Source organism: Gossypium hirsutum, chromosome D06, assembly GCF_007990345.1.
Source record: "Gossypium hirsutum isolate 1008001.06 chromosome D06, Gossypium_hirsutum_v2.1, whole genome shotgun sequence".
Lineage (NCBI taxonomy): Eukaryota > Viridiplantae > Streptophyta > Magnoliopsida > Malvales > Malvaceae > Gossypium > Gossypium hirsutum.
This window is the reverse complement of record NC_053442.1, coordinates 34376076-34403589: the sequence shown is the minus strand read 5'-3', so window position 1 is coordinate 34403589 and position 27514 is coordinate 34376076. Positions and strand designations below refer to the sequence as shown.

General features: G+C 32.6%; 1 protein-coding gene across 3 annotated transcripts; it reads right to left on the bottom strand.

Moving 5' to 3' along the window:
- Positions 1-21567: 21567 nt before the first annotated feature.
- LOC107937086 (O-fucosyltransferase 13) lies at positions 21568-25644 on the bottom strand. Of its 3 annotated transcripts, none has more exons than XM_016869901.2 (6): positions 25347-25644; positions 25177-25256; positions 24682-24752; positions 24503-24591; positions 22610-22831; positions 21568-22513 (listed from the first exon to the last, which is right to left on the bottom strand). In XM_016869901.2, the coding sequence occupies exons 1-6, from the start codon at positions 25457-25459 to the stop codon at positions 21778-21780; spliced, it is 1311 nt and encodes a 436-aa protein (XP_016725390.1). In that variant the 5' UTR covers positions 25460-25644; the 3' UTR covers positions 21568-21777. The 3 variants fall into 3 exon arrangements, with proteins under 3 accessions (XP_016725390.1, XP_016725389.1, XP_016725393.1); XM_016869900.2 differs by having other exon boundaries at positions 22610-22834; positions 25347-25638; XM_016869904.2 differs by lacking the exon at positions 25347-25644 and having other exon boundaries at positions 22610-22834; positions 24682-24795.
- Positions 25645-27514: the final 1870 nt, after the last annotated feature.

Sequence of the window (27514 nt, the reverse complement as noted above, 5' to 3'; positions counted from 1 at the left end):
TTAGATCTGAAATTATAATAATCAAAACAATAAAAGAGGGGTTTGGACGGGAAGAAAGATGGGTTTGGAGAATCAAAACGTTTCTTGATGTCCAAGGGTGGTGCCGATCAGATTCTTGAAGGTTGAACGGGGCTGGAAACGCAATAAGAGAATTTAAACAAGTTAGATAATGAAATCGACACAAGCAGAAATAAAAAAGAGATTGAACAGCAAGAAAATAAAGATAAAGTCCTAAGAATCCTTGAAATCGATAAAGATTTCACAACTCCCTTCAAACGGCTCTAATCTCCCCTCCAATGAAGAACAATGGCAAGAAGAAGGCTGAAGATGGCTCCCCCAATCTAAAATATTGTTAAAACTACTTCTAAAGAAAACTCAAGAGAAAATTCTTGGAGAAAAAATCAAGAGAATTTGCAAGCAATCAAAATCTGATTTCAAGTGTATTGTTCAAGTATAATGTGTATAAGGGTGGCTGGCCAAGCCATACATATAGGCCTTCTAACTATTTTCCTGGTCCTAATAGGAAAACTAAAAAAACCTAATTTCTTTTTTACTTTAAAGGGGAAATTCGGCCAAGGACTTTAAATGGGCCTCTTGGACTGAATTTTTACATAGAAATTTATTCATAAAGTCTAAAAATGAAAACTAAGTATTTAAAGAATTAAAACTTAACAAATTGGGCCACTTTGACAATTTGGTCTGATTTTCAACTAAGTTTAATTTAAATTTCTTGATTGGGCTTGGAACATCTTATTGGGCCTTATCTTCAAGAACTTGGGCTTGTAATCCGTTCTCTCCCGAAATAGGCTTGTTAATGCTCGTAACTGAGATCCAATGCGCCTTAGTTGCAAGATTCGGTTTCTTGGACCAAGATTTCCAAGATTTGAAATCTTGATTTTCTTGATTCTTGAAATCGCTCAAAACAACAAAATTGGACCAAGATTCGGTTTCTTGATTTTCTTGAAAATAAAAAAGTGAATCTTGATTTTATTTTTCCTTTGTATATGCATCTAAGGCATTTGTGACTCGTATCATGTTGACTTACATGGAAATTCTAAGCATTGGAGTGTCTAATGTCCTTTACTTAAGCAATGTTGTGGCAATGTGGTTGAGTTTGGCTTCAAAAGCCTCTAAGTTCAATAAAGGATACTTCCTATAGTTCAAAATTAACTAAGGTTAGGACATCTCATTTTTAGGAGGTAATCTTCAAGCAACTTAACCTAAGTTAAATTCACCTAATCCCCTATCACATGTTCGAAGTGTATTGAAGAATTGAAGCTCATCATCAAACCATAAGTAAATATTGTACTCCGCATAGGCAAAATAGTACTTAGTAGTTACGTGGCAGTGGCAAAACAAATTTAACAAGACTAGAATGAGCATACTTACTAGATATATAATGCAACCTAAATGCATAATCCACCTCCAAACCTAAGGGATGCATTGTCCTCAACGCATGTATAGATATGTAACAAAAAAACAAAAATATAGATATGTATTGAAAATGTCTTGGCAAAAGAAATAAAATGCATCAGGTACGAAAAAAAACCTTGGCTTGGACTGGAGTGTAGTTACTTTATTTTGCCCTGCGAGTGGATTTACGAGCACTAACTTTATACCGCAACTTTCGCTTTATGGGATTCATTTCGTCCCCCCTTATCAGTTTTTGTCAGCTCATCAATAAAATGATCGATGTCACGGTCCTGTACAGTCACGAAAGTTGGTGGGGTGCGTGGAACAGGGTCCTTATAATAAGTTATTATAATGAGTATAATAAATTTTATGATAAAAATAATGATAAGAATGCAGTGGTAATTTAAAGGATTAATGATGTGTGCAATATGTGTAACTGATAAATAATGGAAAATGCTATGACAAGTCAAGAGTAAGAATGCAATGGCAAATTCGAGAATAATTATATGAATAATATGCAAACAAACAAGTAAACAACTAAAAATGCTATGGAGAAGATACTATGGCAAATGATAGAGGGTCTACGATGTTGATTTGGAAGGTCGAGATTACTAAGAATCTACCCTTACTGATAGTAATGCCTCGGCAAAACCATACTCAATCTACTGCTTGGAAGAGTTCTAAAATGGTCTACTTCTTTCGAGAACAAGACCTCAAGTTACCTTGCCTTAAGCGACTGCACTGTTTTGTTTTTTTTTTGTATAAATGCTATTTTATGTCTAGAGGATGCTACAAGTATTCAATCGAACACTTGGTCATATCATTCAATTTCAATCTCATTAACCTAACCTTGTCAGAATTAGATTAATTTAATAAACATGTTGTACATCCATCTATGTCTAAAGTTTGCAAACATGCAATTTTGTAAAAAAAATCATTCAATGAAATAGTGTATTAAAGCATATCTACGCTTCAATTATTAAAGAAAATAAGAGTTTCATTAAGTAATCTCAACCTATGAGATTTAGCTCATGGGTTGGCAATTAAAATTCAAATCTAGAGTATCATTCAACATCATTTTCATCAAATTAATTCACGAAGAGTAATCAAGAAATAAAGGAAGAACTTTGGGAAGATAGCTTCTGTTTATCCAGTCCGCACTCCAGTGATGCAATGTCTTGTGGTGGCTGAGTGAGATTGCCTTCGTCTTCCTATTCCCGTCTCTACTTAGTCGCTACCCTTTATTTTTTACCTAAAGATCTCCCCCTTTTCCTCTTTTATTTTTTCCGTTCCCTTTAGTGTTTCCTCCTTTGGTTTTTATAATTGTTTTTGCTAGGGTAAATCCAACAGCCCATGATTTTCTTTCCTCTTTTTCAATTAGATATATCTGGCACAAGTTCAAATGGGCCTAAGCTCGGTACGTTTTGAGTGCTGACTAGATATCTTCTTGGCATTGCCATGACATTCATTTTGATAAACTGTCCAACCCTTTACCCCGGCAAACCTTCACTCCTTTACTTCTTGGTCTTTATCCTGCACCTACCAATCCACCACCCCACACAACCCTTCCACAAGAAATTAAAAATAACTAACATTTAAGTACAGTCCAAGCTCATAATGTAATTCTAAAACAATAAAAATACTAATGGAATGTACTAAAATACAACTAAATGTACCTAAATACAAGCAATTAGCTAGATCTAAAGGCATGAAATATAACTCTTTTCAAGAGTTATCAGTGAACTCCGTTACCGCATCTTTTGGCATATACTACTTACTAATCCTTAATGAAACTCTTTTGGCAAACTTACTACTAATCGTTCTGACAGGAACCAGTTCGATAGAACACTGGTGAACTCCCAGTTCGCCAAAACACTGGGGAACTCCTAGTTCGCTGAAAACACTAGTGAATCCTCACTAGCGAGGCCAAAACTTCCAGTCCCTATCTCGAGATGTTATATATTTAATTGGGAAAATTAATTAAAATTAATTTAAGATGTTTATTTTGTGAAATAGAAAAATGAATATCGGGTTAGATTGAATTATAAAATACAGAGTTAAATGTCCATGTAATACTTGTAATTGGACCTGAGGCCCAAAAGCCCTTCATGTTTAAAGCAAGGGACAAAAAACCCTAGTTTTTTTAACTAGGGTTGCCGCCCTATCTAATCCTAGTTAAACTATGAGTTTATTTTTCAATTTAAATAGACTTCTACAATTCATCAAGGGTTTCACTTTTTCTTCCTATAAATAGATGACACTGATAGGGCTAAAGACACAAATTTTGAGATATTGTTATTCTACCCAAAAATAGTGAGAATTTATTTTCTAAGTATAAATTATATTTTCCAAAAATAACAATTCTATCGGTTTCTATTGAAAGAGAATTGAACTTTCCCACTGAAAGTAAAGTACATTATTTCTAGTTATGTGTTTGATTTGATTTCATCTGAGCCCACACTTAAAGTAGTTCGTAATACAAGAATAGTGGAGAAGGTCATTCAGTTGAAAGCTAGGGGCGACAAGGATTCGTCTAGCCAAAAACACAGGTGGGATTTTGGTAAAAGGTTTATTGCTATAAATATCACAAACCGACTCGGTTTTTAAATTTTTTTTTATTTTTTGTTGTCCAAGAAAACCATTTCTGAACCAGATTTTTTCCAAAAAAAGACACTAACAGAGCATGAGCTATCTTTCCCAAGTCTCGTAGAGTGACTCCCCTTCTAACTGTCAGAAGTTGGTGGTATCCATCTATAGCTTCACCGTCTTGTTCGACAGGAAGTACTTGGCTAGGAACCAGTTAGCAAGTCATCCCACATTGTGATAGAGTCTACAGGCTGCAAGTCCATGCACAAAAATGTGTCATCATGTAATGAAAAGGGGAAGATTCAAAGATGAATGGAACAAGCTTGTTAGTGCTACGAGTCATACTCTGAAAAAGAGCAACAAAAAGAAACAAAAGAATTAAAACAAAATAATGCAATGAAATAGCGCAAAGAAAATAGAGTGTCATGTTTATAAACCTAGTTTTCATTAATTATCTTCTTAAATGAAGCATGCATAAATCACCACAAATCAATTATCACACACAAAATCTCCCCGGAAATGGCACCAACAATGAATAGATGATTAATGCTATGTGATTTCTTAGCTAGGTTAATTAAATGAATGATCTTTGACTGTGGTGCCTTTGAATGGCATATTGGTTTGGTATAGGATGAATGAATTTTCAACATATAAATTGGTGATTGGAATCTGTTTTTGAACCATAGAAATGAACTAGGTATGGCATGTCTTGTGGTGCAAGGAATGGTACATGAATTTTCTTATTTTAAGGGTTAAAAATAGTGCACACGGTCTAGGACATGGTCTGTCACACGGTCGTGTGCCACACACGGTCATCTCAGATGGTCGTGTGTATTTATGGTTTTTAAGTGTAGTATCCACATGGTCTAGTACATGACCTACGACACGGTCGTGTGATCCAAACTAGTTTGTCACACGGGCTGGCACACGGCCTACGACACGACTGTGTGACCCAACTTTGAATATACACACGGTCTGGCACATGGCTTACGACACGACCGTGTGGCCTATTTTGAAAACTCACACGGGCGGACACACGGCTTGGACGCGATCGTGTGTCCTGACTTCAAATGTTCACATGATCTGACTATATCACACGACTGTGTGACCCCTGTTTTGCAAATTTGTAAATTTTCAAGTTTTTTTGAAGTTTTCTGCACACACCATTGCTCGAGCTTGCCCTTTGCATCTCGCTGGACTAGTTCGCACACCCTGCTCCTTACACGCCTCTGGTGCTCCCTTACATGTTGTTGTTGTTCCTTACTCCCTAGCCCTCACGTGTTACTACTACACCTTGCCCACCAGCTCGTGCACGCCTTTGCATCAAACACACTACCTGCACGCTTCCTTGCTTCCATTTCACCATGCCACCTCACAACTTGCCGATCAAGTCACCAATCAATCACCCTCCAACCAACCCTAAACTGACACTATTAGCTTCACACTCCCTTTATTTTTTTAAGTTCTTATTGATTTTTAAAAAGGTTGTAAGAAAATATCTTTCCTAAATTTTAATTTGATTTAATTATTTAACTTCTCAATTTTATGAATTCTTAATATTTTATGCTAATTAAATTTTTGGAAAATATTATATGTTTCCATCTTATGTGATGTTCAAGTTAACTTGTGCCTCTGTCCAAGTTTGAGAATCACAAAACAAATTCCATTGTGAAGAAGCCAAAGCAAGATATGACAGCATCTTCAAAAATCAACAAATACTCTCAGAAAAAGGTTTTACATTGAAAGAAAACAACTATACTAATTTCATGGTGAGTATTAGGAAGTGCTTTGTGAGAAAAGACCTAATGCATATGAGGAGTTAGTCCAGGAATTTTATGCAAATTTGACCACAAGTGAATTAATAGAAGTCTCTGTCCAAGGAATCAAGGTACCAATAAACTCAAATACTATCAATGAATTCTTTGATTTATTTGATTTCAAAGATGACTAATATTCTTCTTTAATGGAAAATATTAAGGCCAAGAAATTGTAAGAAATTCTAGAAGAACTTACAGTCCTGGGTTCTAAATGAGCTATGTCAAAGCATGAGACTCACACTTGTTACAGAGAATATTTGACACCTTTAGCGAAGGTATGGTTTTATTTTATTCGGTTCAATCTTATGCCTATCTCACATAGGACTACAATTTTAGTAGAATGAATGTGTTGCTATACTCAATTATGACAAAAAAGACCATTGATGTGGGAAAGATCATTCTAAGAGAAAATAGAAACTGTGCCGCTAGACGTTCTGGTCCAGCCTACTTTCCCTTTACGATAACAGTTTTGTGCTTAAAAGCTAAAATTTTTGCAAACATAAAGAAGATAGGGTATAGCCAAGGCACAATCACAAGTTGGGACCTTTTTCAAGTAGCAAGAAACTCTGTTCTATAATAGCAAGTTGAATCAAGCGATGAACCCAAAGAAGAAAAAGTTGCTACAGAGACAAAACCAATATAGCTAGTTGGAATAACTGATTTGGCAGAGCCAACCGGACCAGTTTCTAAACCTAACATGGCTACCTTAATGTTTAGAACTCGTTTGCCTCACCCAGATCTTCGTGATGAACTGTCAAAGTAGATGGACATAATGCAACACATGCAGTGGCAGCAACAAGCTTACTAGAGATACTAAAAAATATGAGACGACTCAATGAGAAACGTTTTTGTGCCTAAATTTCCAGACTTTATATTTGAACCATGGACTCCAATGTTGAGAAAGAAGCGAGGCAATTCAAGCAAAAACAAGGACAATGAAGCAAAAGGTGGGTCGAATTCTGAGGGGTCTGCAAATAAATAAAAAGGAGGATCTTGTCTTTACTTTATTTTAATTTATTTCTTAGGATATTTTAAGTTTTTAGGCTTAGTGTAACATCCCAAACCTGGCCTAGAAGTTAGGCCCGAATCTGGCGTGTCACATTGAAGTGTTTTTCAAAAACTATGTTTTCATTGAAAACCCTTCTTGAAAATTTCAAACTTCTTGCCATTTAAAACTTGTATAAAACCTCAATTTGCGTTTGTTTATTTTCAATCGAGGTTTATTAAAAGTTATTACCTTCAAAACCTTATTATTGCAGAAACTTAATTTAAAGCAAATGATTTACGAAAGCGTGATATTTAAAATTTAAGGTACGAAAAATGTAGTGTTAGAAAACAGTTATTGTTTTGGAAAATCGTGTTCTGCTTCTAGCAGATATAAATCACAATCACATCAAATCCCAAATTTAAAATCCAAAAATTATAAAGGCCTTATTACAACCCGAATCTAAATCAAATTGCTTAAGTAAATGAGCAAAATAGAATAAAACATGTGCAGTTGTGTGGCCCTTTCCGAGTCCCTCACAGCTCCGAATAGTCTAACGCTAAAGACTACTAAAAACGGGGTGGGTTTACAAAAACTTAGTGTGTAATCCCCTTATTAAAGAAACAGCCAGTATACAGAAATAGAATCAGTCTGGGCCTGAGCCTTTTAATAGTAATAGTACAATGTGGGCCTTAGCCCAATGCAATAACGGTGGCAATTAGGCCTTAGCCCCTAATAACCTCGGTTGGGCCTGAGCCCATATCAAATGGCACATATCACATATATCTGGGCCTAAGCCCATCTCAATATCAAAATCTGTATATGCAATGCATAAATACCTATACCAACCCTACACTTCATCTCATGTCCAACCCTACACTCCTATAGGGATAAAATCGACCCACCCATCCCTACACTTCTTATATAGCACCAGTTGCAGCATTAAGTCAACAAAATGGCTCAGCACCGTAGATAGAACGGCTAAAAGCCATAAGTAGAAAGACAGTAAGCCTTGAACAGAACAACTACAAGCCATACACTTCCTCCGTCAATATGAACCCAACACCATGCAATATGTCGTGTATGCAGTATGCCATGCTCAGAATCAGTCATATCATTCACAGTTAAGTCAATCAAACCATAGCACAAATCAGTCATTTACCCTCTAGGGGCATTACGGCCATTTTACCCATCGGGGGTATTTTGGTAATTTTACCTTTCAATGGTATTTCGATAATTTTACCCTTCGGGGGTATTTCAGTAAATTTACCTTTCGAGGGCATTTCGATAATTTTATCCTTCAGGGGCATTTCGGTAATTTTACCCTTCGGGGGTATTACGACCATTTTAAAAATCTTTTCGAAGGTCTACTGTCGCCTCAAGCGACACAGATAACCTAAATGGTCATAATGGTGTAAATGAGCCCAAGTGGGCCCATACGCTTGTGTGGCCAATAAGCCCCAAACTACCCTTGGCCATGCGATTGTCATGGCCGGCTCATTATTTCCTATCCATCCAAGAAAATTTTACTCGCGTAGGCCCACGGCCCATTGGACCCACTCGACCCATTCCGGTCCATTTGGCCCAAAAACGGCCTAAGACCAAGAGATCACTCGTGGTGACCTCTGTCGTAGTATCGACTTATACACACACATGTTTGTGCGCTCGTGTGATAGCCGTAGCCGTACTTTCAGCTTTTCGACTTTTCGGCATATTGGGATTTCGGCATTTGCCAATCTACGATTGGAATGGTGTGTGTAAACACCTTGTTGAAGAAAACAGCAGTAGCCCACGAGCGTAGAACCTATATTCGATTAAAGTACTCTATTAGTCATTCCATTAATAAGATTTAACAAGCCTTTCTAAAACAGAAGCCGAACCCAAGATTAATACCTACCTTAACTAAATCGGCTTATACTTCCTAAGCCGTATGATTATGAAACGATCTCACCTCCCTGTGGTTTATCTGTACCACAACCATTATTAAGCATCAATATCCAATAACCAAGGTTAATCAAATACTAACCTAAGGAAAACACATGACCAACAAGAGAACTAGCATTCAGCCACAGAACTAACAAACCTTGACGATGCGGATTAAAGCAGATGGGAAGGAAGAGAATTGGTCACGAACAGCAATCAAATGTCGACCAAATCAGAAGAGATGAAGAAGAAAAGATAACTAATATTCGGCCTAATTCTAGATTAAGAAAGAATACTCAAGGTTGACAGAGATGAAAAGTTGCAAAAAAAGAAATAAAGAGAAGGAGAATTTAGTTTTAAGTAAGTGAGAAGAAGAACTTCGGATGAGTAAGAAATAAGGGAGAGAAGGGATTGGTTTGGTCAAATTGAGAAACAATAAGAGCAGAAAAGTGCCAAGAGGAGGAGAATAAAGGGAGAATTGGCACAAGCAGCAATTGTTGAAAAGAAAAATAGCAGAGAAAAGGAGTATTGTTCGAAATGAGCCAAAAGCCGAAATGACTAAAAGAAAAATGTCATCCCTACAACGCACTAGCCGAATTTCCAAAAGCAAAGACCCTATTTTGGCACCAACTTTCACCTACCCAACTTCCCTTGATTTCCTCCCCTTACCTCTCCATGACCCCTTCCTTAATTTCCTCCATGATCTATTCATTTGACCCATTAAAACTCTCTAACACAGAGTTCAAATCCAACACCAACTCTTGCCTCCTTATGAGCAAAATAAATAATCCCATTTACATGCAGTGAGACTTGAACCTTTGACCTCCTTACTACACCTGTGATACCACCTCCTTGCCACACCTGTGTCGCCACCTTGCCACTAGCTCTTTTTGTGTTACATTTTATCTTCAATTAATTAAAAGTTCTAAAGGCCAAAGTTCAGGTTCCTTTAAAAGAAAAACCAAAATAAATTGCAAGAGCCAAGACTTAAACCCAAGTTTCCTTATGTCTTTTTTTTAACACAATAATTTAAAAGGCCTACATCCAAGCATCCAGGGTTTTATCCACTTAAAACCAAATTTTTTGCTAAAGCCTAGGTTTGAACCCAGGACTTTTCCAACTCCTCTCAGGACCCTTAACCACTAAAGTAGACATAATTTTGTGCATAGTTTCCTAATCATTCCCTTGCTCAAGGCCCAATACTTCAAGGCCCAAATTCTGGGGCGTTACACTTAGGTTCTTTTAGGATATTTTTATTTCTTGCATAATAAGATAAAAGGTGTAAATCATTAATAAAATTGAACAATTTACAAAATAAGAAGTGTGGTAATAGATATGTACATGTCCAGGATTGGATCCGCCTAGGAAAAGCTTGGCATTTAAGTAGTCAAACTTAACTCACCTCATTTTTTCTATGGTTCTACCTGTTGTACAGTATCTATTTACTTCTATATTTTCGTTCTCTTTATTATTTTTAACAATGGGGACATTTTTCATCTTAAGTAGGGGGACCAAAAATTGAAATTGTTTTTCATTTTTCAGAATACATTTTTCTTATAATTATGGTTAAGTTATATTTTGTTCAACAATTTAATTTTTTTATGCTAAACTTTAGTATAAATAAAGTTATATTATCTCAATAATTGATATGTTAGCTGAATTATGACATAAATGTTACTCTTAATAAAGTTTGTAAATCATACCATAAAATTTTTCCTTATGAAAGCTAGGCATGCATGAAAGTTTAAGTATCTAAAAAGTAATTTCCTAAGTGAAAATCCTAGGAAGCATAGAATTTTGAAAATGATTTAGGCAAATGTTTGTTTGGATCGTTTAAGCCTTTCAAGCCAGCCTTAACGAATATTTATCCCTTGAAACCCAACTTTGAAACTATATGGCTTGATTTTATTTAAACCTTTACAATAATAAGTCATCCATTCTCTCATAATTATCTCTAAATTGTCCCAAACACTAGACTTGCTCTATCTAGAATATTCTTTGAAAATAAGTTTGGGGGATTTGAGAAGTATCAAAAGCTCAAAATTCTAGTACATATAGTAATATGCTTGAAAAAAAAGAGAAAAAAAGAAAGAGCATATGTACTCAGAAGAAATAGATGTACAAAGAGCATGTGTATTCAAATGCAAAATGAGTTGGTGAATTTGAAGGTATTTAATTTTGAAGGTCCGATGCAAGCCGAGTCTAGGGGTTTTAGCTTAAAATTATCTATCTTTTACCTACCCTAGTCTAGCCACGTTACAACCTATTTAAAAGACCTATTTATTCAAATTTCTATGTTGACTACATTAGTGGAGGGAAATTGCTAAGTTCAACATATGAAGGCATAAATTAAACTTAGTGATTGCAATTTAGTCTTAAATGAGGGAATAAGAATTTGGTAAGAATTTAGCATATCTTTATTGAGAAAGAATTTAGTCTATTCTTGTTATTATGATAATGATTAGGAATAATTCAAACAAAATGTATACATGAGTTGCATAATTTCAACATTCTTGTTCTAGAGCATAATTACACTAAACTCATAATTATGGGGAGAAATGATCTTTGAAGAAATTTTTCAAAGGTGATTTCAAGAAACTTATTTTGCAAATCGTGCATTACTCGGGACAAACAATGAATTAAGTTTGGGGTGTGGAAACACAAAAATATAAAGACATTTTCAACTCCTCTTTAGCTTTAATTCATGCAGTTTCATGGTAATTTTTGTCAAAATTCATACTCTAATTATAAAATAATTAAATTGCACTCAAATTATGAACATATTAAATTTAATTATTTTTATAATATATTTACTCAAATTTTATTTATTTTTTACAATTTTGCACAAAAGGGTGAAAATTAGCTTGGTAGAGACCTTGAGAAGCTTGAACCGTTGAGGCAATTTTTGCACCAAGCGACCCAAGAGCATGGACGATTATTTTTTTCATTAAATGGACGGTGCAATAATAAATATTAGACATATTTTATAATTAATTTTAGTCCAACACAAATTGGGTTAAAATTAATTACAAGCCTGATGAAGAGAAAGGGGCCTAGTTATGCTAAGTGAAGAGGACTTATCCACCAAGAAATTTGGCAGCCCAAAACCATCCATATAGCTTACCAGATCAGCTATCTTATCTGATTTTATCATTACAAATCAGCCCTTGAACTTGTCTTTAATTCCATTTAAACCCTTTTTTTTCATACATTCTATTTTTAGCCACAAGCTAAAAATAGTAAGTTTGAATCAATCAAACCTTCCACCTAGCATTTCTGGCCATGGGAAGGGGGATTGGCTTTTATTTTTAACTAATTTTAGCATCCATATCCACCTATAAATATCCCCCTCCACTTCCTCAAAAGCCATCCCTAACTTCACACATCTCTCTCTCTCGCATTCTCTCTTTCTCCCTTCTAGTTGCCTTTCAATTCCTTTCTTCCCTTGCTAATTTCACCTCTTGGAAAAGAGCTTGCATAACTCTTGGATTAGTAGCAACCAAGTGTTCGTGAAGGCCTTGAATCAACAGAACAATTCAGAAGAGAGGAATGCACTAGTTTGGCTTTGAAAAACAACCGAGATTTATTTTTCTAGTTCCCTTCTCTAAATCTTTGTTTCTAGTTTTGTTTTGATCATAAACATGAACATTTTTGTTGTTGTTCTTCAATTAATTAAAATGACTTAAATTCCTTCCGTGTTAGATTAATTGCATTTTGTCCGCTTAGCTTATTAAAAATGTGTTTGTGTTGTTATTAGGTCTCAGTAAATTGTTCAATTAAATAAAATCATGCTTATGTTATGTTTGCATTTTAATTTTAAGGTAACAATTGTATTAATTATTTAAACAGATTGAAATTGTAATTAATTGACACAGTATTTAATTGGTGCATGTTTAATCCTCTAAGGTAGCTAAGGGTTAAATTAGCGACGGTATTAAACAATACATTAGCCTTGCATAACTTATAAGATTATTGTGATAAAATTGTTTCAATAAAGAGATATATTATTACTTCACTTAATATTTTATTTGTTTATTAAAATTTGAATAACCGTTTGAATTGTCATAGAGATATGGTCAAGAGTTTATCGGGTTTTAGTAGGTAAGTATGTGCAGTTAGCAAGTTACTGAGTTGCCGTGAAATTATGCTTAACAACATGAACACATCTTTAATTATTCTAAGTTAAAGAAAAAAATTGATCTAACAAATTTATGTCATATTGATTAAACTCATCTTTTAGAAATCGTGCATTGGAATATTTTTACTTTTTTATTTTACTTAGTTAATTTTTAGTTTTTACAACTTTTCAAATTTTTCATCACCAAATTGTTTAAAGTTGCATTTCATAAATATTTTTTTGCATAGTCCCTATGGGTACGATAACTCGACATTACTTGTAACTTTATTACTTGATACGATTGTGTACACTTCCACATTTTCGTCGTTCTAGCCCATAAGAAGTTCATCAAGCAATGCCATGTGGCGACTACCTAGCTCGAAGAATAAACCAAGGAAATTTTGCCAAGATAACCATAAGCGAGTTTAAAGGCAAGCCCTTGGCTTCAAGTTGTGTACGCATGGATCCGCCATTTGAGCGAAGTGGGATTTGAAGAGCCAATGGAAGAGCAAACATCGCCAAATAATCAAGAAAGTGTGAGGAGTGAATACCTCAACGATAGAATAAGGATATTGAAGGAAGGAATAATTGTTCCAAACTCATTTCTAAAATTTATTCATAAGAAGAAATTTTGAGGAAGAAACTTTTTTTAGGGTGGGAGAGTTGTCACACCCGAATTGTAATAAAGTTCAGAATTTAAGGGAAATTGGATGTAAATTGAAAGAATTAGGGGATCGACAGGCTCTACTAAGAAATCTAGAAAATTGGTGATTGAATAGTAAATAATTGGGATACTATCCTAGTCCGGTTAAGTTAGACTAGTTAGTTCCTTCGTGAAATACAAAATGATTGTTAATGGATGGCTTAATTGAGGCTTTGGTGGCCGTGCGAGAAGGGTTATTTATGTGGGAGGAGTCTTTTTCAGCAAAGGGAATTGTTCTTAAGTCTGTTTATATATTTTTTTTCTTCATATGTGTATTATCTTCTTCTGTTGCTCTGAAGAAAAGAAAATTTAATAGAGCTTTTCATGGATCATTGATCATGAGGATTGAGACCAAGAAGTAGAGAATTCTGTAAACTGGTAAACTTCTCTATTTTACTACATTTGTGAAGTTAAGAACAGGGAAGAAAGGATTTGTGAAACCTTTAAAAGAGCTCCTAAATGAGATTGGATTCTGGGTTCTAAGCTTGAATAAATCCTATTTAAGTAATATATTTGATTGTCATAGTTAGCTGTCAGGGTGAAGGAGGATCTGGCATTTGGATGAGCTAAGCTGGCAAGGACGAAGGATGTAAGGTGAGATTCTATACTCCACTTAGGTGCTTGTTTGTGTTGTTGTGCTCGAATGTCTGCTATGAACTCTATGTAATTTTCTACGGTTGTGTGTAATCACGGTGAATGATTATATTATGCATGCAACAAATTGTGAAAATATATGGATGCTCAAATGTCTGCTATGAATTTTGTATAATTTTCTATGGCTATGTAATCACAGTGAATGAGTATGCTATGCAAGCAACAAATTCTGAATATATATGGATGATCAAATGTTTGGTATGAATTCTGTGTAATTTTCTATGGTTGTGCGTAATCACAATGAATGAGTATGTTATGCATGCAACAAATTCTGAAAATATATGGATGCTTGCAACGTGGAATGCATGGACGTATTGATATATGGCGTACTACGTGTCATAATAATAAATAAATTATTATGTTTGTTGTGTATGCTTATAACATGCTTATAACTTAGAACTTTGGTGTTACAATGCTAATACAAACATCTCCATTACAAGGACTGACAAGCAAATCTCATAACATAATTATATTGTTTCTATTTATATAGCTTTTAAGTAATACTACTGACTTTATTTGTGATGCCAACTCGTCCTGTATACATAATAGCCCAGTACGTCATCCCTTGGCATAGTCTTGGTGTTACCCCTTCAAGAGAAGACCCAAATCAGCTTACCTGTGACATAAAACATTGAAGTAAGTTCATGAAAACTTAGTAAGTTAAACACCAAATACTTAGATCGTGTCTACACATCGTACCTGATAATTCAATTATCCATCCCATTGTTCTTAATCTTCAACTTGTCTCTGGCAAGTACCTTTCTAGAATTTCCATTATTCATACCATAAATGTCATGTCTTATTCTGAAATCATGCCCTACCCTTGACCTCTTCAATACATTACTTACGTTCTTCACCTTGCCTTTTTTGCTATTCCTTAATCATTTTCACTTAGTCATCTTTTCTTTGAAATTTATGAGTGATTTCCTTCATAGATAGATAATACATTCTTCAATTATACAACTTGATCTTTTCTAGAGAATAAATTTTTTCTTCTAATATTTACAGACAGATAACCTTCTTCAACTTACCAGACACAGTATTTACTCATATTTGTTCTTCAAGTCTCTTTTACCATATTTTGATTTCACCACATAATCTGGCGTATTCCAAATTCTATGTTCCTATCTTAAGACCATGTAGGATTCACCCCACCAACTCATGTGGAGCTCACCACAAAGAAAGCTTATTATATTATCTTATCAAAAGTGTAACATAATATGCCACAAGGGCTTTTCCTTCAGAGTTCGTTATACCTATCGTTCCTTTAGATTTCACCATGCATATTATCCCTTTAGTGTTTTCCACACTTACTATCCCTTTAGAGTTCGTCAGGAATACCATTTCTTTCTTTCAGGGTCCACGATAGAGGCGTTTCCTTCAAATGGTTGCCACAAAGGTCATTCTTTTGTGTGCACTATGAAGGCATTCCTTTCATCACTTGCCATAAGGGATTTTCTTTCCTTAGATCTCCACAAGGCTTTCATTTCATAGATTGCCACAGAGACTTCCATTTCTCGGCGTGTTCACGATAAGGGTTCGCCTAGACTCACATTTCATGAGGTTTGCCCCTCATCATCCTCGGACACACAGAGAACCCCATTAGATAATAACCTTCCTTTTATTCTTTCCATATGATGTCATAGCCCATCAGTTATAGTCTTACACGATATGGTGCCATGGCCATAGGCTTTCCTTTCAAAGGTCATGTTTAAAGTCTTGATAAACCCTTTTAGACTCCACCACTGTGAATAGACACAGACACTTAACAGACCTTACATGCATTAGCATCGTTTAAACTTAGCACACTATTCACCTCATACTTTCAAAACATGCCCATACAGTCAAGCTTCAACTTCAGATTATTTATCACATACTTTATACCTGTAAGATTCATATGAGTCATACATACAACCCTCAACTAATATTCACACATCAGCATATTCATCATACCATCCTTTTCTAGTTTCAGTTCGTAGTTTATATGTTTCTTCATGGAAGCATCTAGAATAAATAGTTTACACACATGAGTCAATTTAGAGACTCACCTAACACCCACGAACAGTAGCTTGATCTCCAGATCCCAAACATCCAACATGAAAACCCAATAATTACTGCTTATAAGACATAGGGATACTGTTAAAACTAATTCATATGAATTTTATCAACATTTGGAACCCAGATAACCCCAATGCAACACCTTACTTCCTCATCTTACTATTTACACACATAAAACAGACTTACTTTTTCAAAGGTCAACATGCAAGTCCATAATACTTACCCAGAATATGAAATAATCTTTTGCATGAACTTTGATCCTTAGTTTTAGCTTAGCAATAAAGATCCCTAATCAGCTCCAAAGTAAGTCAGCAATGGTGTTTTCAAATAGAAGGAAGAACATAACTCCCCTTTTTCTTATAAAGCTCACATCAATATATATGTAAAACCCATGTTATCATAATGGAACTTGACACTAGGGGTGAGCAAAATTCGATTCAATTCGAAAAAATCAAAAAAAATTCAAATTTTAAGTTAATCGAATCAAGTTATTCGAGTTATTCAAATTATTTGAGTCAACTAGAAAAAGGAATTTCAGATTTTGAGTTCGAGTCAAGTTGAATTTTTACAATTTGAATAACTCGAATAATTTGAATAACAGGTTAGTATAAATACTGTTTTGGTCCCTATCAATTTTAACAGAAATTACAAAAAAAAAATCGAAGTAATTTTCAAATTTTGAAAATAATTTTTAAAATTCAAAATATTTATAAAAATTTTAAATTTTTTTAAAAAATTATAAATTTAAAAAAATCTAAAAATATATATAAAAATTTTAATAAAATAATAATTATGGAATGTAAATAAGTGATTAATGATTCATGTTTAGCATACTAAAGTATTTTTTATTATTATTTTTCTTTAAAAAAGTTTTCAAATATATATTGTTTCAAATTTATATGTTCTAACATGGAAATAGTTATATTGTACAAGATTTTAATTTAACATTATTAATTTTTCTAATTTAACTCAAACGGTTTCATTTGATTTGATCAAATGCTCACCCCTAATTCGAGTTATCCGAAAATCTAAATCAAAAAAGGCAAAACTATGTCATTTTGATAAATTTTTACCTTTTCTAAAGTTAAAAGTCAAAAATATCAAGTTGTAAAACTACGTTGTTTTGATAAATGTTTACCCATTAGTCTTCCTTTCCTTCCCGAATTGCCCCACTCTCTTTTTTCCCTTTATTCAAAATTAATCTAAAAGCTTGTACTTCGTCTACTAGTAAAATAATTGATCCATGTAAATTAAATATTAAGTATAAATAATAAGATATGTTAATTTGGCTCGACTCGACTCAAAATTTTTTTACTCGATTCGACTCGATTCAAAAAAAATTCAAATTGAGTTTGGTTCCTAAAATAGGATTCGTCAACTTGACTAACTCAAAATTTTTTTACTCGATTCGACTCGACTTGATCGAATACTCACCCCTACTTGACACATGTCACCAACCATGGATTCATGTACGAGAAACGAGTCGGATTGAAATAGGGCTGAGATATACCTTTTGAAACTGAAAAGCGGCAAATAACGTTGTTGATTGGATCCCTTTGAATGATGTCAATCCAAGCCACAACAAAAGTGTCTCAGCCTCTATGTAGTCCACTCGGTCAAAGAACGAACAGTAAAAGAAATTTTCTTTGAACTTTTTCAGGGAAAGTAAAAGCAGCTGCTAGATCCTATACTCAATTTTGCTATAAAAACCCTAACACACATTCGAGATGTCACCTCTTAAACCCAGACTAAACATTTAACCGAATTTGGAAAGCTACATTGGCCACCGGAATGGTTGAAGTAAACTTCCAAAATTTCAAACGTACTTTTAAAAAACCATTTACTAAATCACTCAAAATTTGTGAAATTGAACATTTATCTTTATTTTCAATCACATTTCAAAACCATTTGTCCACGAAAATGTTATAAAATAAACTTCCGTAATTTTGAACATATTGTAAAATTATTGGCTTATCAATTCCAAGCAACTGAAATCAAATGTTTATCTTAATTTCGTAAAACCTGAAAATCTTAGGAATTGAATTATTTAATATTTCATTTGTAAAAATTCAATCATTATTCAAAATTATTTAGAATTTTACTAAAAACTCATTTTTTTAGTATTTGCAGTGGAAAAATGTATTAATGATAGATTCTATTTTAAAATCAAGTTTCATCTGAAATCATTTTAAAATACCCATTTGATCAGTTTTCAAAACTCTAGTGTCATGCAGTCAAATTATGCAAATCAGAATAAAAATCCCCAAAGTAATGTCCCATACCACAATTCATAAACTGAAAACCGTTTTTTAAAACCAAATTTTTCCAACATAATAAACCTTAATATATAAGTTGATCCCAACAAGTTGATTCATTCAAATGAATTTCTTAATGGTACTAAAATGTGGCTTGATAGTAATGGTATAGCATGGTTAAGAAAGGCTCAACACTACCAAAGTATAGGATTAGTAGGCTTATCCATTGTTATTTTCTAAGCTTTTTAAGTTATCGTGTTAGTTGTTTAAAATGCGTAGGTAAAAGATTTGATACGAAGTTTAATGTAGCTGGGAGCTTCGCATCACCCTTCATTAGAGGTTGTTGTGTATGTATAATTTTCGTTATAGTATGGAAATTTTGGCATGTACATAAAGGCTTAGTTTTGAATAATATTTGTAAAATTAATTTGTAACTCGAATTCTTTTCGATTTTCTTGAAGTAGTTTCACTCCACCATTTATCCAAGTGCACATATACCATATATTTTGAGTTTAAATGAGCTTAGAAATTGATTTGTAATGTTTCGAAACCCATTGAGAAGATATAGCCATGTTTTACGGAAGTATGAAATTAAAAATGGTTACAGTACTGCCTAAGCGGCAACTTGGGCCACCTAGGTGTCATCATAACGAAATTAATACTAACTACATTATCACCTGAGAAGTAGCTCGAGCCACCTAGGCAACACTAGAGCGAAAAAAGAAAACAACTAACAACTCTAGTTCTGCCTAGGCTGGAGCTCTGGTCGATGGTTGAACATACCTTTACTCTTTTTGTTTTACTTAATTTCTTATAAAATTCTTTAAGGATTTGAGTAACCTTTAACAAATTAAGTAACTTTCCTATATTTGAATAGAATTTAAATATTTTTTTATAGTTTTATAAACATGTTTTCAAGTTTAAAATTTCTTGAATAAATCAAATGTATTTGCAATCTTACTGCTTCGATAGTACCTTCCATTCATCTCGAACGTCGGGATAAGTAAGTGATGTTATACAATTCACATAAAAATACATCCAAAATTAATATCTAAACTTTCTAAACTCTTTCATAATAAACTCAAATTTCATGCTTGGAGAGTTAGAAAAACATAATTCATACATTGTTGAAGCTTTCTTTCTCTAATTTTCATTTTCTCACATTAAAACCCTCCAAACCTAGGCTGAAAATGATAGAATTTATGGTAAAATCCACGCAATAAAGTTGATTTCCAAGTGATTTCAACAAAATTCAAAATTGAGTGTAGAGATCTTTTAAAAATATTAAGGAAAATGCATGGAAATGAAGATGAAGGGAGAGAACCTCATGAAACAAAGGCTGGTTGACAGCAGCATAAAAGAAAGGTTGATGGGAGTTCTTTTCATCCTTTTCCCATTTAAAATATCATTTGTGTCAAAAGTCCAAAAATTTATAAATGGTGACCGACTATCATGATTCAAGATCTAATTGTACAAGTTTATTTCATATATCAGATTTCTCATTTAAATAATATTTTCATCACAGCATTTTTGTGAAAAGACCAAAATACTCTTATAAGATTAAATTATTATTATTTTACCTTTTATGCTTCTAAGCACAATTCTTTACATCAAATAGTTATTAATCAACTCCAACTTTCATAATTCTTATTTAATGCTTAATAAACTTCCTTGGTTATAGAAAACTACACCTTTATCCTTTTCTTAAAAAATTTACAATTTAATTTTTGTATTTTTAAATCTTTTCAATTGGGTTCTTAAAAATGTTTTTATCACACCAATGCATATTCAACTTATTCTTATATCAATTAAATCGATAGTAATTTGTATTACTAATTTATGGTCAAAATGTACTTTAGTCCTTTAACTTTTCAAAATATACGATTTAATCTCTCTTTTTTTCATATTTTCCTTTCTAAAGTTCTTTCCACTAATTCTCTTATCCAACATCATTTTATCTCATACGAATCTTTTTCCTGATTTGTTCTCCAAATTTTCTTATAAATTCATTTATCTAACATTGGCGTAGTGTCACGTGTTAAATCGACAATTTCGGGGTGTTATGGGATATTTTCTTTTTCAAATTCAAGATGATGTCTTGCAGTGGTGGCTTTATATCACTTCTATAGTAGTAAAACAACAAGAATTTAAGGAAATTCTAAGGATAGTCAACTAAAAGCTAATTTTAAGGAAATTTTAGTCAACACAAAGAAAAACTTAAAAAATCCATTCTGATTTCTAATGGGTCACATGCCATCATTAAATAAAATGTTTAAAGGCTTAACTTGGGCCTTGATCCAACTGGACTTGTAAAATGTAGTTAGGCTTGTATTCTAGATTCAACCCAATTTTCCTTCTTCATTCCTCTCATGCAGTTACTCCAAACTTATTGAGATAAGCTTTTGAACAAAGCCTTCAATTCAATGCTTAAGTTGCTTGGATATTGATCTTGTGATTGGCCCACTTGAAAACTCAAATCCTTCATGTTGTCCAAGCTTAGGAAAATTTTGGTGAAATCAGTGAACTTAGGGAAAATTCTAACATTTTTTTATTTGCCCAAAACAAGAGCAACATACTAGGATGCGTTGCCTTTTCCACAGTTGGAGATAATTAGTATTCAGGAATAGCTAAAGTTGTGGAAGCTTCCACTAAACTCGGATAGTGCAAGAGGACAGAAGGTTGTTACTGAAAGGAGAGGAGTGGTGGAATGTAGAATGGGAGAATGACTATCACAAGATGCTGGTTTAGTTTGAGCAAAATTTTCGATAAATATTTTGAGCAAGCAAATAAATAATCATTTTTATTTGTGGGCCAAGGCTAATGCTATCCATTTTGATTACTATATTTCTCAATATTAAGCAAAAACTTTTGTTTGCAACGTGAAGAACAAATTGGTAGTTTAAGTATCAAAGTTTGGATCAGGACATTAACCAACAATTTGGAACCAGGGTACGATTAGGAAATATGTGCATGCAATCATTTTTGGTGCTCATTTTAGATAACCAACGAATAAAAAAAGGAATGGAAAAAAAAATGTTTGACCAACTAACATTACATTTAATACAAAAGAAAAGGTATAGCATTAGCAATTAGCATATGATGCCCAAGTTGTTTTGTCACCAAAATATGAAGAGTAATGTAGACAATGAGAATCCAAAACTAATCTTCGAGAAAACAATGAACATTTTTTAGCAACGTAGATCCGCTGTTAAAAACTATTCCGTAAGATTTCATACAAAAAGAATGCCTAAAAAATATAATTTGAACTATAATTTGAACTCACAAAAGCAGTCAGACAACGCAGACCCTCGTCCCTTGATGAAATCATCTTCGTGAGCCTTCCATAATGCTTCCATCAACGGCTTCCCTTCCAACCCTCTAGATGTAAATTCAGCAAAAGCTCTTCGGCTTAAGAAAAGAGTTTTGTACAGTCCTTTAAAAGCTCGCATCGCGGCTACCATCTTATCCATGTTTCCAAAGTATGTAGCCATGTAAGAATCACTGTTTATTGATACGCAATAATCCAAGGCAGCTTTTGTGTTCCCATGCATGGTTTCGAAATCCTCACCACTAAGAAGAGCAGATTTGGTAACTACATTGCTATAAATAGATGTTAAACCCTCAATCTCCATTAGTCCATCCCCAGCAGCAAGATAAATGTTTGTGTTCGTCGGTATTGATAGTGCTTTAAGTATAAAGGCAGTCTCATTTGGTGTAAGGGGGCATTTTCCCCTATTTCTCCAAATCCGAGCTGCTTCTCCAGTCCATGGCTTTCTATCATCTCCACGTGCAGCCTCAAGGGCTTTCATCGAGGTAGGTGAAAGGCCTGAGTACTGACATTGGCTATAAGCTACCATGTCTGGTTCAAACCGAAGGTGAAGGGAAAGGAAAGGTTTTGGTATAGCTTCCAGAAGCTTGTTAGCTTTCTTCTCCAATGATCCAGTCAGCTTTAATGCTCTGTAACAGGCTTGACAAAGTGCAGCTTTTGCATACTTTGGGTACCTACAAGATATCATAACAAAAATGTAAATATATTCATCTACGCCATAGTTCTACGTAATCGAAGTCTTGAGAAATTGAGACAGAAAAAAGTAATACCTATCCCTTCTTTGGCTCACTGCTGGTGTGATAGAGACGTAATGATATTTCAATAAGAATGGAAGAACACTTTCAATGTAATCAAATTGACCTTTCCGTTTACTGCAATCCACTCTATGGGGTTCTTTTGATGATATCTCTGGTGGCAATTCTTTAACAACATTGACAAAACCATTCATCTGTGTTATGAAGTAATCGGCATCGAATACATCTGAAAAGCCACTGCTATGAAAGGAAAGAATCGTAACTAATAAAATGGCAACATAAATATATTTGGATATCATTAGACATTGTAACATTGGATTATAGTAAGCGGTTTAGCTACACCCATCTGATAATAAATTATGTATAATAAACAAAAGAAGCTGTTACAATCACTAGAACTATGACTGTAATAACTATGACCTCATTTCAAGCAGTTAATAAAAAAAAGCAGATGAGATATATCCTAATGATTTAAACATAGGTAGTGTTAACAGTAACACATTTGAACATGTAAAAGTTCAGCTTTAATTTTAACTAAGTTAGAGTTCAAGTATTTTGTTTAGCAATTTGTTACTGAAGCAGTTACACACTAACACAGTAGTGTAAGCTTTTGGTGATCAATGAATTCCAGAACTAGAAAATGTTCTCTCTTTCTCAAGCTTTCTATCTTCTTTCTCTATTAATCCTTTGAATCTTGAAGAGAATTTCAACTTTCTAACAGGTAGGGAAGTGTTGGCAACCTTTACAAAGAAACAATAAAACTCTAGAAGCACATAATATTTACATAAAGAATTTATGATTGGACAGTTAGATATAGGTTCATTTTCCTGAAAAAGAAAATTCGGTTTCTTGAACGACAAAATTTGTCCACTCCAGCTTCAATAATAAAGCTTTAATTAAATTCTTCCCCATTTCAGTAGTTCAGCAGTTCAGGAACTCAAAGTCAAGCGACATGTGAGCCACTACTAAGTTCATCTCTTGGCAACTAACAACAAATTCTCAAAAGAGAATAATACAAGCATTTATCAAACCTAACCACAAACATAAATTTGACAAAGGAAAAGCAAATTATAGAACAGAGCCAGCATAAGCGTCCGGAGGATGGGAAGACATGACTAGTAACACTAATCCCCATGACTACCATTATATTACAGTCAATCAGATGATGTGTAGGTTCTCATTTTGCTCTTCTTTTTTTTCCTGTGTAATCTTAACTTCAATAAGTAAATTACAATTAGTAGAATTATCTCATAGGGTATTCACTACAAGCACTATAAAGTTTAACATTACCTAGATCTCTACTGCCTTAACATGTGTGAAACTGTTCAAAGAAATTTAGAAATTACAGGATCCCTCAAATTTCACTTTATTTGCAAAAAAAGATATTAAAAAATTATTTAAAATATGTATAAGAAACAAAAAAGGCGTAATTATGGAAGATTAAACAGTTTAAATTTAGTTAGACAAAATTACTTAAAAAGATATTTTGAAGAAAACAAAAGTGTAGACAGTTGTGAATGTGAAAAGTGGGTAGTTTATTTTGAACAATAGTAATTTTTTAGTGAGTTTTGTCTTAAAAAATAGTTAAAAGTATTTAATTATCTTTTTACGTTTTATGATTAGTGGGTGATTTTTTAAAATGCGATTTGTATTTTAACTTTTAGTGACGTTTTAAATTTTTGTTATTTATCTTTTTTTTAATTAACTAAATTATGTATACTTTTACCTTTTTTTTTAATTTTTAAGTAGGGGTGTTTTAATAATTTTTTCAATTGAATTGATGACTGATTAACTTGTGACAACAACTAAATCAAAAACTTTATTATTAGTAGCAATGCCAAGAAAAACCTACACTTGAGTTATCACAAGTAGCATATATTTATGAGAATTCCAAGAGGCACAATTTACCTTGATTCATTCCAATATGCAGCCACCTCAAACTTGGGCAACACCAAAGTAGAATTTAGTAAACGTGCAATACCAACGCCGTCGCAGAACTGCCCTCGCCAAGAAAAATATCTGATGTTTAGTCCAAATTAATTTATATTAGAAATTATTTTAAAATTTTAAAATAGCTATACGCTCACATCTCTTCTCATCTGATTGAGGCCACCATAGCAATCGACACGGATATAACCATTACTCTTGGCTGGTAAAGCTGCAGGATTTCAACAACAAAAAAAAAAAACCAATGCAAATGTCTGCAATGATAGCCATTTAAGAACAAAAAAGATTGACTCAGAATATCAAAATCTAAACAGAAGGCCTTTAACCTAATCCAAACCCAACTTCCCACCCTTCTAAAACTTCAATTTCCTAACTATACCCCTTTTCATGTACACCTATCAAATCTACATCAAACAAATCAATAAACTTCAAAAACTTTAATAATAATAAAAAAACAAAATACAATGTTTCCCCAGTTTTTACATGAAAAACTTCAAAAAAGCCAGTTTCCAAATACCAAAATTCAGTCCTCTTCTTCCTCCCTGGCAGCTAAGACATGTATCAAAAAGGGCAACAAAGCTAATAATGCAAGAATAATAAAAGCCAAACAACAGACGGGTATAGAAAATACTAACGAGTTAAGTGAGATTGAAGCCACCACTTGCATGGTCTCCATTCCACAATTCTCTGGACACTCCATATATCCGATTTGGCACTGAAATTTTCCCCAAATCAACAAAGGTTTATCGTAAATTAATGACATACAGTGAAAATGGGATCCATAGAGAGAGACTGGATTAGTAACCTGGTAGAGTCCGAAGACTTTGAAGGCGCAACTGGCGGCGAAGGATAGATCAGAACGACGGCCAAGAATAACGAAAGTGTCGAGATGATGACAAACAATGGCCTCACCCTCATTTCATGCAAAACTAAAAAAGGGAAAAGGAAATTTTCACTATGACTTTTTTAGATCAGATTCAACTGGATTTGTTCCTTCTTTAAAATGTAATTTCCCATCGGGAAAAAAAAGAAAGGAATTATTGGGTTTAGAAAGTTTTAGAAGAAAATGCATTTAAAACCCTTGAAAGGGAAAATTCATGGGTAAACTACCGGTTAATCCCTCTAAAATAGAGTTTATTCCTATTTTGGTCTCTTTTTCTTTTTTAAATTTATCTTTGATCAAATTAATCATTCCATCATCAAATAATAACGAAATGCTGACAGTGCATTAACATAATTTAATAATTTTTTAGTTGAAACAATAAAATAAAAGATGCTGTTAAGTTATTTTATATTCTTTTAATGAAATAAAATAATCTTAAATTCTATCAATTAATGAAAACAAATCATTTTCAATAGTGTATTAACTAATATATATAGCCCTCAATATTATATATAAATATTTGAAGGAGAATAACAAAGTTGACTAACAATATAGGTTTTATCTTGTTGATTGATTTCATTATATGAAGGGGAAAAAAAGCTTTGTCACAGTGATTGATTTTCTTCTTGTTTAGCACCTAATTATCTACACATCACCTTTATCATCATTATTTTATCCAATTAATAACTAAAGAGATCTGTTAGTCTTGTACTTAAAGACTGATTATTTCTTTATATAATTCATCAACTCTTCTTTTCGCATATAGTTTTCATTTGATTAGTTTTCTACTCAAAGGGGAAATTTTAAAATAAATAAAAACCCTAGAATATTAATTTGGTCGAGAGAATACAGAATATTTTAATAGCACATTTTATTTAATTCTTTCAATGAAAAATTTATTAAATTATGTTGAGAGTGATCCAAGATGATTCGAGGCTGAGACCGATCTAACTTGAGCTCAAGATAAATTTGATTCAAAGTCTAAAAAAAGCTCAACTTTATAACTAAACAACCATAATAAGCATTAATAATTAACATAATTTTATGATATTCTTAAAATATAAATAAATGATAATTTTTTATTTTTTAAAAATGTATTCATAAGCATTGCATATGTATATTAAAATTTTGTTAATAGGAAAAATAATTAATAATAATTTTTTATGTTAAATTATAAAGTGAAATAAAATTTTAAAAACATTAATTTAATATAAAATATTTTTAATACTATAATTTTATATGTATAATAAATTTTTAAAATTAATAATTTTTAAAATCTATAAAATTTAATTTTAATGATAATATAATAATATATTATATAACTATTACCAAAACTAAAATTGATTAATTAACCTGACCTTAAAACGATATATTAAATTAGTATATTAGTAATACATAAAATAATATATATATATAATATATTATAATGTATTACATTACTATTACATAAAATAATATTATAATATATAATTATTACTAAAAATATGAATATTTAATATTCAATAATATATAATAAGTAATATATAATGTACTACTATTAAATATAACTATATTATAATATAGATTATAATAAAAGATATATTGCATGATATTATAATATTTAATCATTTATGCATATATATATAAACTATTAATATATTATATGATATAGTAGGAGGGCCAACTTTCAAATGTATGAAAAGTATAAGGGCTTAGAACATATTTCAACCAGTACAATAATAAATAATAATAGATAGTAATTAATAAATAATGCACTACTATTATATATAACTATTATTATATTATAGATGATAATAAAATATATGGTATTACATGATATTATAATATTTAATTATTGATGCAAATATATATAAACTATCAATTTATTATATATTATATGATATGATATAACATTGTAGCAAGAGGGCTAACTTTCAAATGTACGAAAACGGTAGAAACTTAGAGCATATTTCTACCAGTATAATAATAAATAATAATATATGATAATAATTACTATATAATGTACTACTATTATATTATAAAATATAATAAAATATATAGTATTATATTATATTATATTATATTATAATATTTAATCATTGATGCATATT